General features: G+C 43.9%; 1 protein-coding gene across 2 annotated transcripts; it reads right to left on the reverse strand.

Moving 5' to 3' along the window:
* Positions 1 to 4,084: 4,084 nt before the first annotated feature.
* Positions 4,085 to 17,311, reverse strand: POLR3F (RNA polymerase III subunit F). Of its 2 annotated transcripts, none has more exons than XM_072857122.1 (9): positions 17,183 to 17,311; positions 16,244 to 16,361; positions 14,099 to 14,166; positions 13,008 to 13,075; positions 12,114 to 12,226; positions 9,957 to 10,100; positions 9,124 to 9,195; positions 7,574 to 7,765; positions 4,085 to 6,972 (listed from the first exon to the last, which is right to left on the reverse strand). In XM_072857122.1, exons 1-9 carry the CDS (start codon positions 17,236 to 17,238, stop codon positions 6,895 to 6,897), a joined length of 909 nt encoding a protein of 302 aa, XP_072713223.1. In that variant the 5' UTR covers positions 17,239 to 17,311; the 3' UTR covers positions 4,085 to 6,894. The 2 variants fall into 2 exon arrangements, with proteins under 2 accessions (XP_072713223.1, XP_072713222.1); XM_072857121.1 differs by having other exon boundaries at positions 4,089 to 6,972; positions 9,088 to 9,195.
* Between the last annotated feature and the right edge of the window lie 398 nt (positions 17,312 to 17,709).

Raw genomic sequence — 17,709 nt, forward strand, 5'->3', positions numbered from 1 at the left:
CATAGAAACTCCTGGGAAAACGTTATCAATAACAATTTACTAATAATATAGACACTTTTTAAAAAGAATAAAGTGTGAGCCCCAAGCAGCCTCATCTTTGCTTCAGTTCTTGGCCCCCCTCGTCAGGCCAGGGTCACCTTCCCCGGCACGTTGGCTCCGGGAAGCGCAGCAGGCCAAGCCATGAGGCCGCCCAGGCCTGTGACGAGGCAGGGGTGGCCGGCTGGGGAGGACGAGCCGGGAGCAGGCCTGGCTGGAAACCAGAAAGGGCCGACGCAACATTTGCCTAGTTTGGTTTGCCCTGAGGACACGCACCCTTCCACAGTACATCTCCCGCCATTCACATACCTGGTTGCTGGCGTTTGCTTTCAAATATGCCTGACACGGGTAAATTGGATTTGCCTCCCTCACTGTTCCCAGAAAAGATGTGGGAGCCAGCTTTACACTCATGGCTGGCTTGAGGCCACAGTGGTTCATCAATCTGTGAGGAAACCTGTACCCCAGCCCACTGGGAAAACCCTGGTGCCCAGACCCTATGGTGAGGAGTGATCCGGGGATGGCCACAATATCCAGAAATGCAACATGCTGCCTGTGGACATGTGGTAGAGGTTTGACCAAGTCTAGCTTGCCCCAGAAACTTGTCCGTGCCTTGAAACTAGGCAAATATGTTCCCTCTTTTATTGCTTCCTTTTCTTGTTGCTTCCCACAGTCTCTTCTGAAGCCAAAGAGGCAAAGCCTGTTCCTAGGGAGACCAATTACATGAATCCTCCACTGCAGCTTCGTGTAATTCTGTGTAAGTGGGATTTGTCCTATCTTAATGTATGCATGTAAATACATTGCTGATTGCTGCAAACTTTCATACATACTTCTAGGGGCAAAGGTGTTGTAGTGAAACATCTCAGCCCGCTTCTAGTAGTTTGGGTGCTTGCCTTAAATTCATGTAGTGGTCAGCCTATAAATATTCCCCAGGCTTCTGTGTGAGCATCATTCCATCTTGTCTTAAAGGAAATTAATGCCCTGTGATCAAGCTCGCTCACCCATGCACTGTCAACCTTTGGGGTTCTTTTTTCTGTTTTCTCCCTTTTAAATGTTGAATATTTTGTATTTTTCTTAAATTAATTGATTAGAAGAAAGCCTAAAGTTCATTCTAGAGTTGCTTGGTAACACTCAGCTTAAAACAAAAGGAGCACCATGTTTCAAGTGCTGTGCAGCGGTGTGGTCCTCCATGCAGGTTTGATCACCAGGCTCCTGTTTTTCTCAGGTATGTCAGAACTCACCCAGTTATGTTGGTGTCTGCCTAGACCTCTGATATGGCAGATGAAAAAAAAACCGAGCGCGCCAGTGGTGTGCAGATCTAGTGATATAAGTGGCACTGCCTCCTACCAGTTAACTAGCACAAGAAACATAAAAGCTGGCCAAACTGTGGAGCTTAGATTGCCTGTAGAAGCTCTGTTGTGACCAATCACAGGGTGATGTTCTTTATTTCTACTCTATGAGCTATGTGGGACACATCTTACACTTTTCTTAGCTATATGAAGGTTTTGGTAAAACCATGTATAGGAAATGTGGCCAACTTTAAGATATAATAAGCAATTAGGAATATAAATATGTTTTAAATGTTACTGCACCGTCTACGATGGAATGCTTGGCTATAAAAAAAAAATGGACAATTTCTTCTCAGCCTTCAAGCACCTGTAAAAATCTGTGACTGTTCCCAGTTCACAGACTGTGCTAAGAGTTTCTTTACACTAGAAATAGCAAGAAGTTAAACAAACAATTGAGGAGGGCAGGACAAGGTTTTCAACTCTGTTCTCTGTGCCCCTCAAGATATTTCAACAGACCCTGGCAGTGGAAGAAGAGCCAATGACACTGCCATTGGGCTATTGTAGAGTTTGGATCCATCGGCAGCCCTTCTTCCCTTCCCTGGAAGGGACAGAAGGAAGTGGCTGACAGATATGGAACAGAACTGCATAACTACACAGATAGGAGCTATTTTTAGAATACTGAATTCCACTAGGAGATTGGCATTATCCAGGGAATGGTTGAGGAAACTGCTTTAACCAAGAGCCATTCATTCCCTCTTCCCAGGGCAGAAAAGGTGTATTTTCCTCTGAAGCAACTAACGGTGGAGAGCCATGTTCCAGGTCCAAACCAAACCAAACCGAGATGCTGTCTGAGCTGAACATTAATATTGTCTTCCCAGCTTCCTAACATAAGGCAGGTTGTGTGCTCTGCAGGGATTAAATTTACTTATGTAAAATCTGAACACAAGCAGAAAGATAACAAATTCAGTGGGAACAGAAGAGTAGAAGAATGCTACCTATGCTTATATGCTAAAGTGTATAACATTCAAATTACTTTACTACTATTGTTAACGTCCTCAGACCCAGGACTTGCTCTCCAAGCATTATCAGTAAGAGAGACAAAGCAAATCTGCTCTTTTGGAGTTGTTACTTTATCCTTCATTTTACATCTTCCTCACGTTGCCACGTCTCAAAAGCAAAGCACAGCGCCTTACTGGGAGCCAGGGCTTCAAGGCCATGCTGTGCCCACCCTGCTAGCATTAGATTAATTAAAACATTAAGCAACTATCGTGGGTTTGCAAGAGGAGCAAAATCCTACAGCCCTGTGTTTCTAGACAAAATAACTAAAGTAAAAGCTTCCCTATTCTTCTGTTTTCCTGGAACAATCACAAGATTGCTCAAAAAGCAAGAGAGAGGGGAAAAAACACAGGCTACCTACATAAGCCCCAACTTGTTTTGTGTTTAACAACTGAAAGAGGAGAATGCTTTGAGCTCCGCTTCCCCTCCTCCCCAGTCCCTCCAGGACCTTCTGAAGAGCGTGCAAAGTACAATAATTTAACTTTCTCAGGGAGGAAGTTAACATTTTTAACAAGAACTTGGACGTCATCCCTGGAGCTTCTCACAGTATCTTTTTGTCCCCTCCAGGCCGCAGGCTGAGCTGGGCTCAGCGCATCCGAGGGCCTGGCTACCCATTTCTCACAGATGAAATGACAAAAAGTCCCAGCCACGTGAAGCAAAAGGGGAAGGTGGTCTGTGTGTGATGGAGGACAGCCCTGCTTAAGGTGTCTATACCCTGTTTCACAGCATGGAGTGTTTGGCAGCAGTAGGAGACACAGCTGTTCCCACTCGCTGTTGTTTGCTCCCCAAAACCGCTCTGCACATAGAGGCAAAAGAGGAAACCAGAGCAGGGTTTAAGAGCTTTCCCTTTCCTTTCTTGAGCCCTAGGGTAGCCATACCAGGACGAGACAGAAGATGGCACTCGAACAGCACCAGCTGAACAACCATCACGCTTAACACCTCCAGCAGGGACGCGAGTTATAATCGATGAGTACATAAAAAAAAAAAACAAAACCAGGAAAAACCGAACAGCCACTCAGCCACGGGGTAAATGTTTTCACTATCAAAGCTTCAAGTCTGCCATTAATGTTAATGTTTTGAACTTTGGACTGTAAAGGCTGGACGTGTTAAACTACCTGATAGCCATAGCGTACTCCGTCAGTTCACAATACAGCCTGGTACTGTAGTTAATGTTTCTCTTGGAAATAAAAAGCAATCTTGCACTTGGTTCCAAGTGAAAATGGCATTTGGGTGTGACCACCCTCCAACTGGCTTTTGCACAGTCAGTTACGACTAGTGAGGAAACCGCCCAGAATAGCCCGATAGGTTCACAGCAGGGTCTGCACACCCCAGGGCTCACGGTAATGGGGCTGAGCTCTCCGACCCAGGAGGTCCTGCAGCAGCTGAACTGTGAGCTCTTGTAGGAGGCTGGCATAAAGAAATTAGCAGATCATGCTTCCAAGCGGTCATACATGTTTTGAGGGTTAACTTTAGCTCTCAGCTTTCTACACATAAGTGTTTTCATGTTCAGTGGTGGAGCTAGTATTGTAGCTGCCTCAAAACGTTGCATTTCATACCAGTTCGGTATGGGGGACAGTTTTGCTAGGTAGAAGACTGAAGGAACTCAGGGAGGAAAAAAAGACTAGACTATTAATGTTATATTTTAGCATTTACTCACTTTTTAAAAAAGAATTACAAGCTGATAGATTAGCCAGGTTCATGAAGAACCAGAGTGACAGAAAGATCATTCCTCTAATTCATTTAGAAATAGATCAGACCGATTCCTATTTTACAGATGGGAAAGTAAAATTGCTTAACTTTTCTCTATAGGCATGTTTTTTTCCAAATTTGAGAAGTCTTTTTACAGCTGCAACACTAAGAAGCTTTCAAGACCACAAAGGTCATCTAAACCAGAAAACCCCAATACAAATGAGCCAGAATGTAGAGAGCTTAATAAACCAGCTCTCTACTTCCTAAAGCTGTTCACTGATGACAAGCTCTCTCTCCTTTTTCTTGTTGCCAATGAATATGGTCATACTGCATAAAGTGACATACCTGCATGATAAAGACACGTTGTTTTCCTGAAAGCTACCTTCTAGCTGCAGTAGAGCACAAACAGTGTGTTATCTCTGAGCAGCAGGATTCAAGACCCCATTGTGTTAGGTCCTCTTTGAAGGCAGGAAGACAAAGGCAACCCCTGCCCCACACCTCAATGAAATTACCTTTGGCCACATAACGGATGTCTGAAGCTGAGGTTAAGGCTCCCTCCAGTGAAGTGAGCACCGTTTTCCTCAGGCTTCAATGTGCTGAGTGATTAAAGGGGGCAGAGAAAGAACAAACATCTGATCATTTCACCCCCACATCTCTTTTGTAAGAGCCTTTCTGCCGCTGTAGAGATATGCATCCCTGTCACCTCCAGACAACACTGCAACAAAAGAAAGAGCCGGCTGTGGGTGCTCACACACTAGCTAATACAATCAAACCCCTTCCATGGACATGCCAGCTTATCAGTACTAGTTGTTTGCTCCAGCTGGGGACAGCATGCCTACTCACAAACAAGGAGCCTTTGCCTCTGTATCTAATCTATAACGTCCCTGTGTGGGACAGGAACTTTTTTTTTAATTCTTTGTACAGCACTTACCACCATTAGCCTTCTGTCCACAACCCACACTATAAGTAGGAAAACTAGAATTGAGCAAGATTTGAACACTTCTATGGGATTCAGACTGCTTTTAGAAGGTACAAACTCCTGGACAGGATTGAAACAGCTGATGTAAAGTCTCCTACCCTTATTAAGTAAGCTGTCTTCCAAAATCTCTGTTACCCACTGTTTACTACTCATGGTCAGATTACCTGGCATGCTGATGATTCAGTTGTAGAGGTGCTTGACCATTGCCCTCCCACCACAGTGTCCAGGAGGGCTTATTTTCAGACAGGGCATTTTGAAAATAGCAACAGGTCCAGTGTTGTGCCTGGCCCGCTAATTGTTTCCCAGTGCTGGCAGGCTACCATGAAGATACTGAGTAGTTGTGTAGAGATCTAGCCTGGACATAGCAAGGCTAAGCCACAGGTAGCAAGTTGTACTGGGACCAGACTGTCTCTGCAGTCCATGTGTCTACACTACCCTGCCTGCTAGTACTTCATTCCAGCCCTCTGTTAAGCTGCATAGTGGAGAGCTGGCTGTACCATATATGCACAGTATTCTCATTTACAAATAAGGAGCTGACCTTTTTTTTCCTAGAGGTTGCTTGATTATAGGTTAAAGAAGAGGTTGAGTAACTAATTAGCATAACATAGTTGGTACAAAAATCTGTTTACTTCCCAAGTGGGATTTGAACCTATATTTTCCAAATATAGTATCACCCCTCTCATACTGCCAGATGGACATCAATAGCCAAAGGAAACTAGACACAACTCTCTCTTAAGAAGTCCATGGCTTGGCACACCCCGGGCATAAGGCTTACACCACCACCACAGTCTATATGTTATTGCCAATCTATCAGTCCAGAGTCACACAGAGAAGGAACCAGAGAGGTCACACTTAAGAGAAACACAAATTGGCTCCACATCACAGGAAGAGAAGATTGTGCTTTTTGATGATATGCCAGTATCATGCCTTTCTCAGATCATGAACCAAGGCCAGAGGCCATATTTATGTACAAACTGGCATCTTTTTCAACCCTGAGGGTATTCAGATAGTCTATAAAAAAATCTTCGCTGTACCATCAAGCCAGAGGAACTCTTTCTATTCTGGAAAAGATGTCTTCCCAGAATACTACTTCCCAAATTTCAGCTGACATATCCATATACATGATGCAGCTGCCAGAACACAGCAACACATTTGATGATGATCTTGTAGCTGTCAGATGAAGGAATAAATACAACAGATGTATCACCAGGCAATGGCAGCAATGGAGAAAATGAAGTACAGATGTACATGAGAAAAATCAGGGTTTTAATGATAAATCAGCAGGTAAGAAAGATAATAAAGAATCAGTGAGTTTGGTTTGACCTATTTAAGATCTTTCCCACATCAGATTCTTAATCTTCAATTAGATGGTAGCTATCATGGGAGAGAAATGTTAGCTTTAGAACTTAAGCACCAACCAGTAGCATTAATCTGAAAGCAGTTTGGGATCTCATTCTTGGCAACACTCATTAGCAAGTTTTTCTGATCAGCTAATGACTTATTTTCTCTCATTCAGAATAAGTGTCTGTGAAGCACTCGACACAGTCCTTGGAAGTGATGCATCACCACCCAGCTGTTCTGTGGCAGTTTTCAAGTCATACAACCAATTTTTGGTACAAGAATGGATCTACATTTCTACTTCAGCCTTGATCTTCAGTGCTGACTCGATTTCCAGCCCACTCAGGATTGCTCACGCAACTGATGTGTTGCTGCTTTATGTTTCATTAAAAACAAAGTCACTCCATGTCCTGAAGTTGCTCACACATTTAGAAATCCACTTTTAAAAAAGCAAGCTGCTTTGTCACCTTGGCTGTGAAGCATGAGTCCAATTTACAGTTTGCCTTCACTTCAAAACTCCAGCCACTCTGTCATATAAATACAGTTTGATGGAGAAATCTCACCACCTTCATGGCAATCATCAAAAACCTGCAAAAGCAAGCCCTGTGTCAGTAGAGTAATTATATACAGCAAGCACTATCTAACTGGAAGCAACATGCTTGCATGTTTTCTGCTCCTTCCCCAGCAGGAAAGCAGTAGTCTAACAGAGGCCAAAATCTAGGAAGTCCTATGCCAGCTCTGAGGAAGAGAAGCAAAACAGACCCCACTGTAGTAAATGATGCAAACGGACACACTGGCAAGTTCTACCTATGTATCAGTTTACAATCCAAGGAGGAGAGACCAAAAGCTAGACAGAAATAAGTTAGCTTGCTAAAAAACATAAATAGGCAAACTTGGGATCAGAAAATATAGTAATATAATTTGGAACAGGCTACACTTGACAGCACCCTTTCACTTACAGTCCAGTAAAGAGACAGGGTATAAGTGGGAAACATCCTGGTCTAAACTAAAGAACCTGCCTCTTACACCACAGCGAAGGCATCACGGATAACACTCAAACATAGTTGGCTTAGAAAGCCACAAGAATCACTCACGGGCATAACCTGGCAATGTGCTGGCTGGCCATCTGCAGGATTGTATTCAAAATTTGCATGCACCCACCTATTCATATACAGAATTAGTTACTTACGGGGCAGAGTCCACAGGGTGTCCTGACTAATCCAGTGGGTTGTATGAGAGGACTAACGGCTCTGTACAACTTCATCTGTCCATCCACACTGCCTACCGTCCCTTCCTTTGCAGCAATAATAGTCATCTCCACTTTTCCATCATATATTAGTGTATTTAAAATGGTTTCAATATCTTCCATTGACAACTCTACCTAAGAAATAATTTGTGAAATAAATATTAGGAAAGACGCATACCAGTAAGTCCTGCAATGAGGAAACGAGCAAACACGATGAGTAACAAACCTCAGAGTTCTAACCTAGCCCAGATACAGGCACCGCTCCCGCTGGGCACTTTATGGGGTTGTGTAGATACAAAAAGAAAAGCAAATAGCAATACCTCCTACCTCCCAAGCACTTTTGGATTACACTAGCCTTGTGTGCTGGTTTTGGCTGGGGTAGACCTAATTTTCTTCATAGCAGCTAGTATTGGGCTACGTTTTGGATTTGTGCTGAAAACAGGGTTGATAATACAGGGATGTTTTCATTACTGCTGAGCAGTGCTCACATAGAGTCAAGGCCTTTTCTGCTTCTCACCCCACCAGCGAGTGGGCTGGGGGTGCACAAGAAGCTGGGAGGGGGCACGGCTGGGACAGCTGACCCCAACTGACCAAAGGGCTATTCCATACCATGTGACATCATGCTCAGCATATAGAGCTGGGGGAAGAAGAAAGAAGGGGGGGACATTCGGAGCAGTGGCGTTTGTCTTCCCAAGTAACCATTAAGTGTGATAGAGCCCTGCTTTCCTGGAGATGGCTGAACACCTGCCTGCCCATGGGAAGGAGTGAATGAATTCCTTGTTTTGCTTTGCTTGTGCGCGTGGCTTTTGCTTTGCCTATTAAACCGTCTTTACCTCAACCCATGAGTTTTCTCACTTTTACTCTTCCAATTCTCTCCCCCATCCCACTGGGGGGGGGAGTGAGCGAATGGCTGTGTGGGGCTTAGTTGCTGGCTAGGGTTAAACCACAACACCTTGGCTTACCAAAAAGAACTTCCCTATGCACCTCAAGTGTGTCTGTATCATCCTAGCATGATACATATCCAGTTTTACAGGAAAATGATAATGAAAGAAGACAGACAGACTACTGAAGAGATGCCTGTTGATGGTGACGAATAATTCTGGGGGTTTTTTCCTCCTCCTTTTTTTCCTCCCCTAAAACTGCTTGAAGTGCATAGGCAAACTTGAGAGAAATTCTAAAATATAAACCGGTTGAGACTGTTAAAAGGAAAACTTACTCCAGTTCCCATCAACAAGGATGTGAATGCTAATTGTTTTATACATCTTTGAAAACCCACATGTACAAGCTACCCTGGAATCCCATGCAGCACCAATGGCCCTTCTCAAAAAGCAATAAAGCAGCAAAGCCCACGTCCAATACAGTAACTTACCAGACCCTCACCAAATTTGCAGGACCCAACTCCTGTAGCTAGTCATGCGCTAAGAATTTTGAGAGTAGCAAGATGAATCTATTCTGACCTTACTGATACCGAGTTCACAGATGTATTTCCACACCTCATGGGAGGAGGCAAATGAGCTGTTCCTCTGTATCATGGGGTTCTGTTTGCTGTCTCGAGCTGCTTCTGCCTGAGCAAAAGCAAAGATGAATTATAGTCAGCACTCACTGCCAGAAGCCTCCTTCATGGTTGTTTCAGGCAGATTGAAATATAAAAGTTGATTTCCAAACCTTTTCTGGGACATGTTTTTTATTTAGCATTTAAACTATGTCCTTAAGACTGATGTACATGAGACAATGCAGTGCACAAACATAATTTTACACTAAATATGACAAAATTTACACAGTGATTTAGATTTAATACGAAGGAATATCAGCATCTGGCATTTTTTTTGACACAAAAGAAGTTTCTGCTGGACCTAGTGCCAGTTAAAATATACTTTAATGGAACAGAGAAATGCTGCAATCTGCATAGGACTTATTTAACGGAGAGCAGGCTTCTCCTGGAGTTACACTAGATAAAATTTGTCTTCTAGGCAGAGCTGACTGACTAGTGCCTTCCACCCTCTCAGAAATTAAGAGCCTGCAGGAAAAGCAGTGACTTTTGCTAGGTTTTTTGGTCCTGTGTTCTTTGCTGCCTAGCTTGTCATTGGATTTTGGAGACAGCAGGCTTCACTCCCTGTACAGGGTGTGAAAATATGCATTATTAAAATGCAACACCATCACACTTGCTGTGACAAATATGTACAGCACAGACTTGCTAATCCGGTTATAACAATGGCCAACGCTTACGGAAAACACTATGGAAGACTTAAGCTTTGCCTGTCACTAGTTTTATAAAGAAAAGAATTACTTGCACAAAATGGAAGGTAACTTTCATAGTGGCACTCACCTTACTCTGTAGAAATTTAAAACATTGTTGATTTAACACCTCCACAAATTCAGACTCAAAGTCTTGGTCACTGTACCAAGCCCCACCAGTCACTGACCGGTCAGGCTGCAGGTTATATAGCATATACACCTTCTTCTTGGATGCCTGTTAGAGAAAAGCACACAGCTCTTAAGAGCTGAAAGTCTTCCATAAGAAAGGAAGATTTAAGAAAATATCTGCAAAAGAGGTAGTTCATTACTCCTAAAACCTGGGGCACAGCAATCCAGCTGACTCAAGCCATCATTAACATGTTTGACACACAGGTAAGATGGAGATAGACAGAAGATCAATACATTCAGATTCCTAATAATTTTGTAACATAGTATTAGAAGAGAGAATCCTACTAACAACATGCACACAATACAAATCTCACTGAAAAAGATCTCAGAGTTTAATTTTAACCTATTGACTCTAATACCCCTCCACAGTCAAAGAAGGGCAGGAAAGTATCTTTAGAAGACAGCAAAGACAAACTTAACAGAGAGGCTTACAACTGTTTCTGCAAGAGACAACCCATGCACTGGTGATAGGACCACCCTTACATCATTAAACTCTGCAGCTACAGTTAGCCCTTGCAAGCCCACTCCTTACTGCCACACTTAGACAGGGTGAATGGGAATGCTGCTTCAGTCCTGATATTAGCAATCAGACAGTTAAAGGACAATGGTCGTCCAAAGGACTACTCAGCAACCACTGACGCAATTTTAGCAGCGTTATGTCCCCTGTATGACTAGATGAAGCCAGCATCTCTCACAACAACATGCAAAAGCTACTGCTTCTCTACGTCCAACTTCTTTATCTCCATTTAATTTTTATTTAAAAAGAAGTTACCTTCACCTCTCACTACCCCCCTGCCCCCCCCAAAACGCACACACGCAAGCCAAGGTATTGCCTCTATGGTGCAGATGAGGCTGGCACATAGAAAGGGCACACAATATAAAACTTCCAAGAGTTCACAAACAAGTGGTCTTCCTGGTGTACCAGGCCCTGCAGCAAGACAGACTCTGCTGGAAACCAGGAGAACGTGCAAAGAACATGCTAATACCAATGATTTGTAATTACGCAGGTAAGGGAGAGCAGGATGTTGCATGAGCATTACGATAGAGTGAGAAAAAGCATAGAAAAGGATAAGCCCTATTCTGGTAGGTGGACTGTCTGCACATAAGATAAGAAAATACTTGAGTAGTGGAACAAAGTAGAGGAACCAGGACTAAAACAGAATCAAATGTCTTGGAAATTGTTTAAAGTAAACAATACAAATACAGTATGAACCAGATAACTGAAGAGAGTTTCAGGATCTCTGGGGGAGAGGAACCTTGCAAGGCCACTTGCAGCTAGGTAACCATATCAGTAGTCCCATATAAAAAGCTGAGATTGCTTCAGTATCAGAAATACCTAATTGTGGTGCAGCAACATTGGGACCAATGGAGAAAAAATAATTATGGGCAGGTTGCTTATTTGGGTGGAGACTGAGTGGAGAAAGGAGACAAGGGTGGTAAAGAAAGTTAAGAAACAAGAAAGAGAATAAGGTGTAAAAATCAGAGAACAAGAGAGGGCAGGATCTGCAGACAGCAGGAGTGTGGATGCCTACAGACAGCAGAGAAGCTGACCAGTGGACCCAAGCCCATTGGTATGCTGGAGGGAAACCCACCAGACTCTTCCCTAGGTTTATGTCCTAGAGACTGGGTATGGAAGCCCAGAGAAAATGGTGACAGAACTGCAGATTAGTAGTAAGCAGTGCAAGACGTTTGTGAAGGGTAACAAACTATAACAACAGTTGGGTGCAATAAAGAATTAAGAGAACTAAAACTGCAATTCGATAGTAATGGTATGTAATTAGTAGTGGTGGGAAGAGTGATAGAACTGTACATTAATAGTGATGTGTTTATTAATTAGATTATTAATCAGTTTGTTAGTAGTATGTTGATTATTTAGCCTCTCATATATGTTGCAGCTCAAACCTGCACACTAAAGGCAGAGAGTCAAGCACTAGCGGATAGTCAGTGAGAAAGCTGGAGGCAGGATGAGGTTTCTCTGCTCCCAGTCTCCTGTTCAAACATACTCAGCATGCAGCAAATGTTTGAAATTGTTTAAAAAAAAAAGTCATAAAATACTCACTGCCACAGATTTAACTGCTTTAATTAGTTTCTTGCTTTCCAAGTTTTTCAGTATCTTGTTGATCTCCGTTAAAGGCAAATTACTTTTGTATCTAATGTCTCTGCTCCAAATACCTGTTTTAAAATGAAGTGAATGGAAATGCATAGAAGAAACCATTTGTTTCTGTACATACTCACAAACCAAAAGTCACATCACAACATTGCTTGACTCGCTTACCATAGGATGTATCCTTGATCCTACCGCTCCCGGCAAAAGGGAGGGAAGGGACAGAAGGGGATGGAACAAAAAAACAACTGACAAAACAAGAAATGCATACCACAAACACCACACTGTCCTTCTGCCCTTTACCTCTCCTCTGGGAGCTCTTACAAGTGGACCCCATTTCACTGCCAACATGAATACATCACAGAAATGTTCTTGCATTTTTAGGTAACTAGTGTTTGCTTCAACAAAAATATGACAGCCAGTTCTACCTGCCGTCTCAACCATGGTGTGCAACGACTGCTGAGAAAGCCTAGTTACTAGCATTGGTTTCTGCTGGCAGTACCCCTGTTAAATCTGATATAGATATCACATTTTATTTTAAGTAGTGAGTGTTCTGCAGATTCCTCAGCTTGACAGTCCCATAGATAAATCATAATTCATATTCCAAATATTCTGAAAGAGCCCCCTCCCCCCCCAAGTCAACCAGGACAGGTTGTTATTTTAATAGAGAAATATGTCGTCTTCTCTTTTGTTTTTAAAAAGTGGACACATGGAACATTAGCTACAGACCTGGTATGGCGACTCTAGATTTTATATTTGTATTGTCTGAACAAGCATTTAAAAGTTTGGACAGGAACAGTTCCATAAGTAAGCAGAGTTAGTACCATTCACAATTATAGTTTAAACTACCTTTGTTGCCTGCATCTTCTATAATTTGGTAAACCAGTTTCTCTTGATTGTCAGAGCCTTTCATTTTACTGTAAAATAAGACAGACACCAGGATTTTTGAAAGGTCCAAAATTTGAAAGAAGTGGGATTTGTTTTAAACTGAAAACAGTACTATAGAAAAAACAATGCACAAAGGAAAAAAACCCCACACAATAAGCCAGCCATTGGCAAATATAATACATGACACTAAATCTCTCTGGATCAAGCCAAGCTTGCCACTGAGAAGCCACAGTAAAGAGAAAAGAGTACAGTCTGAAAGAAAAGTGACTAAGCAGGAGTCATTCAACTTGTCATAACAATGGGGAATCTGGAGTCACGTATTAACACAACTGTGGAAGGTCAAACACAGCATGGAGCATAATTTAGGATAATCTGTCTCTAGACAGAACATCTACAAAGGGATAGTGGCGAGCTCCCAACTCTAAAACATGCCTTTTCACTGGTTGGAGAAAGCCTGAACTCAGCAATCTTTTTCTAAAGCATTTGAGAGGATGGCACTCCTGCACTAAGGATAATTTTGAAGGATATTTCTTTCCAGAAGTATGTCTAAGGCATCTTTCACTCAGATTTACATATGCATCACAAGACATGGTTTGAAGGTACATTTTAATAAATCAAAGAGCATGAGTAGCGGTTCAAGTGGCCTCCTGAAACAGCTGTAAATATGAGCACTGATCCTGTAACATGAGCAGTGAGGAAGACCACAGAACCACAGTTTGCAGATGGTATGGTTGGGCTTCAGCTGGATTCCACTTGACCATATACATATGTTTGCACTGATCACTTTGCTCTCATCTGGACCAGAAACTCTGCTATTAAGTTAAAGCTATAATCCCATGGCACCCTTTGTTCAGCAGAAACCACTATACCTAAAACAGTTTTCAGGATCAGCTCAGGGGAGTTAAGTGTACCCTCCTGAACCAAGCAGTTATGTTCTGTAACATCCATGTTACAGAATTCATATTACATTGCTGAGTGTCTTCTCAGCAATGCTGCACATGAGTTGTGGAATTGTGTTCCAAATATATTTATCCAGCAAACACGAGGCTTACCTTGCATTTTGAGACTCTTTGATTCTATATAGGAGACCTGCATTGCTCCTGAGAAGGTCCAGTTGCCCCTAGGAGAGATGGGCACAATGCATTTACTTTCCTTCAAATAGCTTGTTTCAGAGTGAGGCAAGATCCTTCTAAAATTCTAAAATAAAAACCTTATTTCATGTCAACTGAATAAAGAAAAGGGAAAACTAACATTTCTAACCACTGGTAACAATAATATCCTTGAGGATAATTTTTTCCCCCTACAAGTATCCACATACCATCAGCTATCAGAAATAACAAATACAGTTCCCGACCCTCCCACAATATCTATGCACTTGCTATTATTTTTCCTAACTTTCATCACTGCACAAGGGACATCAAGTTCTTGTATACTTCGCTCTCGCTTTCCACCAAAACACTCATTTGCATGGCTACCCAGAATCGTGTTGGAGCTCTACTGAACAAGTTTTGAACAATTCCGAGTTCCAGTAGCAAAGTTCTATTTTTTTACTAAGTAGAGATCATTGGAAGACTGCCAGCCAGGATCAACAGTGCCTCTTGGAGGCAAATTACTGACATCTCACACACAAAACATTTGTCCTGCCCTTGACACTTGTGCCTAGGCCAGGAAAATTCTTATTTCCGATTTTGAAGAGGCAAGTAATTAGGCAAGCCCAAGAGCACAACTGTGTATAACAGCATTAACTAACATGCACTCTTTCATTGCCAGCTAATCCTTTCCCCATAGTTAACAGCCTTGTTTCTTATAGATTTGCATTATCTGGTTGATTGGAGCTCACACCTCAAGATGATCCCCTTCAATGCTTTTCTACAGATGAAGTACTTGCAGCTTATCTCAAGTGAAGTACCTGATGCTTATTAAGGCTGAGATCTCACTGCAGTTTTACCCCCATATTTGAGGTACTTACCAGATCTCCCCACACACTCCCCACTGCCCAAGGCATCTATTTTAAACAAATTCTAGAGACTTAACTATCTTTGAAGCCTCATTGTGAAATTTGGCTAGCACTTTCTAAAGTTATTGAGCACACAAGCTCACATCCAACGTACTGATAAACCTCACATCTATAACAGAAAGACCAAAAAGAGAGATTAGATTACTTCTACTGCCACCTAGTATGGTCCAAGCTAAGAAGTTTCAGTTATTAAAAAACCCCAACACACCACACCTTGCTCAGTTTGGATACTTTCCAACATCCTTCTTTCTGAGAAAGCAAGTGCCCCTCTTTTCAACAGTGTTCTCTTGACTGCACCACTCAGTCCGCTTTATTTCCTGACTTCACATGCCCATGAAGCAGCTAGCTATAGAACTGAAAGAAATCTTGATCTTTAAAGACCTTGAACATTTAGCTGATACTCAAGTTTATGCCACACTGAACTAACAAGACTAAACAGCCACTAGCTATTCCCGAACACGTGGCAGAAGTAGTTGACTGTGGTCCTCACTCTTATCTTAGGCTGACTCCTGATACAGCAAAGGGAAATGCCCAGCAAGATGTGGGAAGTTTACAGAAGATGCAAAAAAATTCCTTGAGATGTTTCACCTGCATATTATCAGAGTAATCCACAACTTTGGGATTTTGTGAGAGGTTCGGAGAAGACCTTCACATATAAGAGCACAGGCAAACATCCATTCTTTTATCTCTAGCTAATTCATTCCCCATCATTAATGGGCCTTGTGGTTACCACCTGTGGCCATCTTTCCACCTGCTGAACCACTGCAACTACACTTGCACCCGACTGTTACATTAGACCATTTTGTTACATTCTGCTTTACAAAGTAATACACGGGGGAAAGAACACCAAAGAACTCTAGACACATCAAAAAACCAAATGTGGTACTTCTCAGTGGTAGCTTCCTCACCTAGAAATCCACATGGATATACACGTTCATGTCAACTTTGTATTACAGAATGGAAAGAGTAAGTTGAGGTATGCTTTAACTGGTTTTGGCAATCGTAAGTGCTTACGACAACCAAAAGTAAGTTATGGTAACTGTACATTATGGCAAATGCCCCTAAATCCAAAAGGATTAATTTGCTAGACCTGCCCAACAGGTTGCTACCACACAGACTGTGTGCATGAAGAGTGCTCCAGGTTGGCTGAAGTAACATGAGGAAACTGAGATGACCCTACCATCGAGAGCAGCCTGTTGATTGCCATGGCTCGCTGCTGGGCTTCCATGTGAGGCATATCATTTTGAATCACCTGGTCTGTGATACCATGAGGGAACTGATGACACAGCTCAATAATCCTGGGGGAGGAGAAAAGCAAGTTTAAAATCATGTCCTATTACATCCAAACCTACATCCAAACAGTATTAGAGTCAGAATGGAAGAGAGGGAAAAGAACAACTCAGGGGAAAAGTACCCATGAACTGCTTCTTGGTCATATCTATTGAGGGAACTTAGCATCTACCCCCTGTGCTGACAAATATGCTTTTGCAACTGCTGGACAAACTACCTTTGCTCTTTGTGACAACACTGAACATGCTGCTCCAATTTACTTTTACATTGCCCTCATTATTAACCACATGGATTTAGAGCTCCCCATACAGTTTCATTATACAAAAGGTTCTGATGGGAAGGAACTGCTAGCTAGTCAGAGAATGCAAATCCTGATGAAATACCTTTTAGAAAAAATTACTTAATGCAGAAAAGCCACAATTCCCTTTTCCAGAAAGACACCAGGGCAGCGAAGGTAACCCGACCCCATCCCTCACTGCTACCTAAGCACCTCCCAGCCCCAGCACAAAACACACAGTGCCCCCAACAACAGCCAACCTCTCCTGCAGGACCCATCTCCTGGCCACCACCCGGGCCTCGACCAACACCCCCCGAGGCACCGGCATGCCCTATGCCCTGCGTACTGCCCCCACATCTCTGCCACTTGCCCCACCCCAACCCAGGACGCTTCCCTCGCCTCCCTGCCAGCCCCCACACACTCCCAGCGCACCCTGCCCCTTCACGGCCCTCTTCCTCCCGCCGCCAGGGCCCTCACCGCCCGGCAGCCTCCACCCCAACACACACGGTGCCGCCCCACCTCCCACCCCCCCCGGCACCACCCGCCCCGCACCTGTTCTCTATATCCATGGGGTCGGGGACCTCCGGCTTCACCTTCACCTCCGCCATGGCGCAGCGGACCCCGACCAGCAGCCGCGCCAGGAACCCGGCCGCGGCGCGGCGAGATGACGTTGGAGCTGCGCGCCGGAGGAGGGGGGAATGGGGTCGGTTGCTAAGCAGCGGGACGCGGGCCAATGGGCGGCCGCGCTCGCGGGGCCAGGGAGGGAGGGCGGGGGCGCGGCCGGGCGCGCGGCGTCTGTGGTAACGGCCGCGCGGGGGGGGCGAGCGGGGGGGAGCGGGGATCGAGCGGGGAGCGGGCAGGGCTCTGTACCGGGGATCGAGTGGGGTGGGCAAGGCTCTATAGCAGGGATCGAGTGGGGTGAGCAAGGGCCTCAGTAGCAGGGACTGAGTGAGGAGGGCAGGGCTGTGGGGTGCAGTGGGATCAGGTGGGGTGGGCAAGGCTGTGGTTGGGATCAAGCGGGGTGGGCAGGGGCTCGGTAGCAGGGATCGAGTGGGGTGGGCAGGGCTGTGGGATGGGAT

This window comes from Ciconia boyciana, chromosome 3 (genome assembly GCF_034638445.1).
Source record: "Ciconia boyciana chromosome 3, ASM3463844v1, whole genome shotgun sequence".
Taxonomy (NCBI): domain Eukaryota; kingdom Metazoa; phylum Chordata; class Aves; order Ciconiiformes; family Ciconiidae; genus Ciconia; species Ciconia boyciana.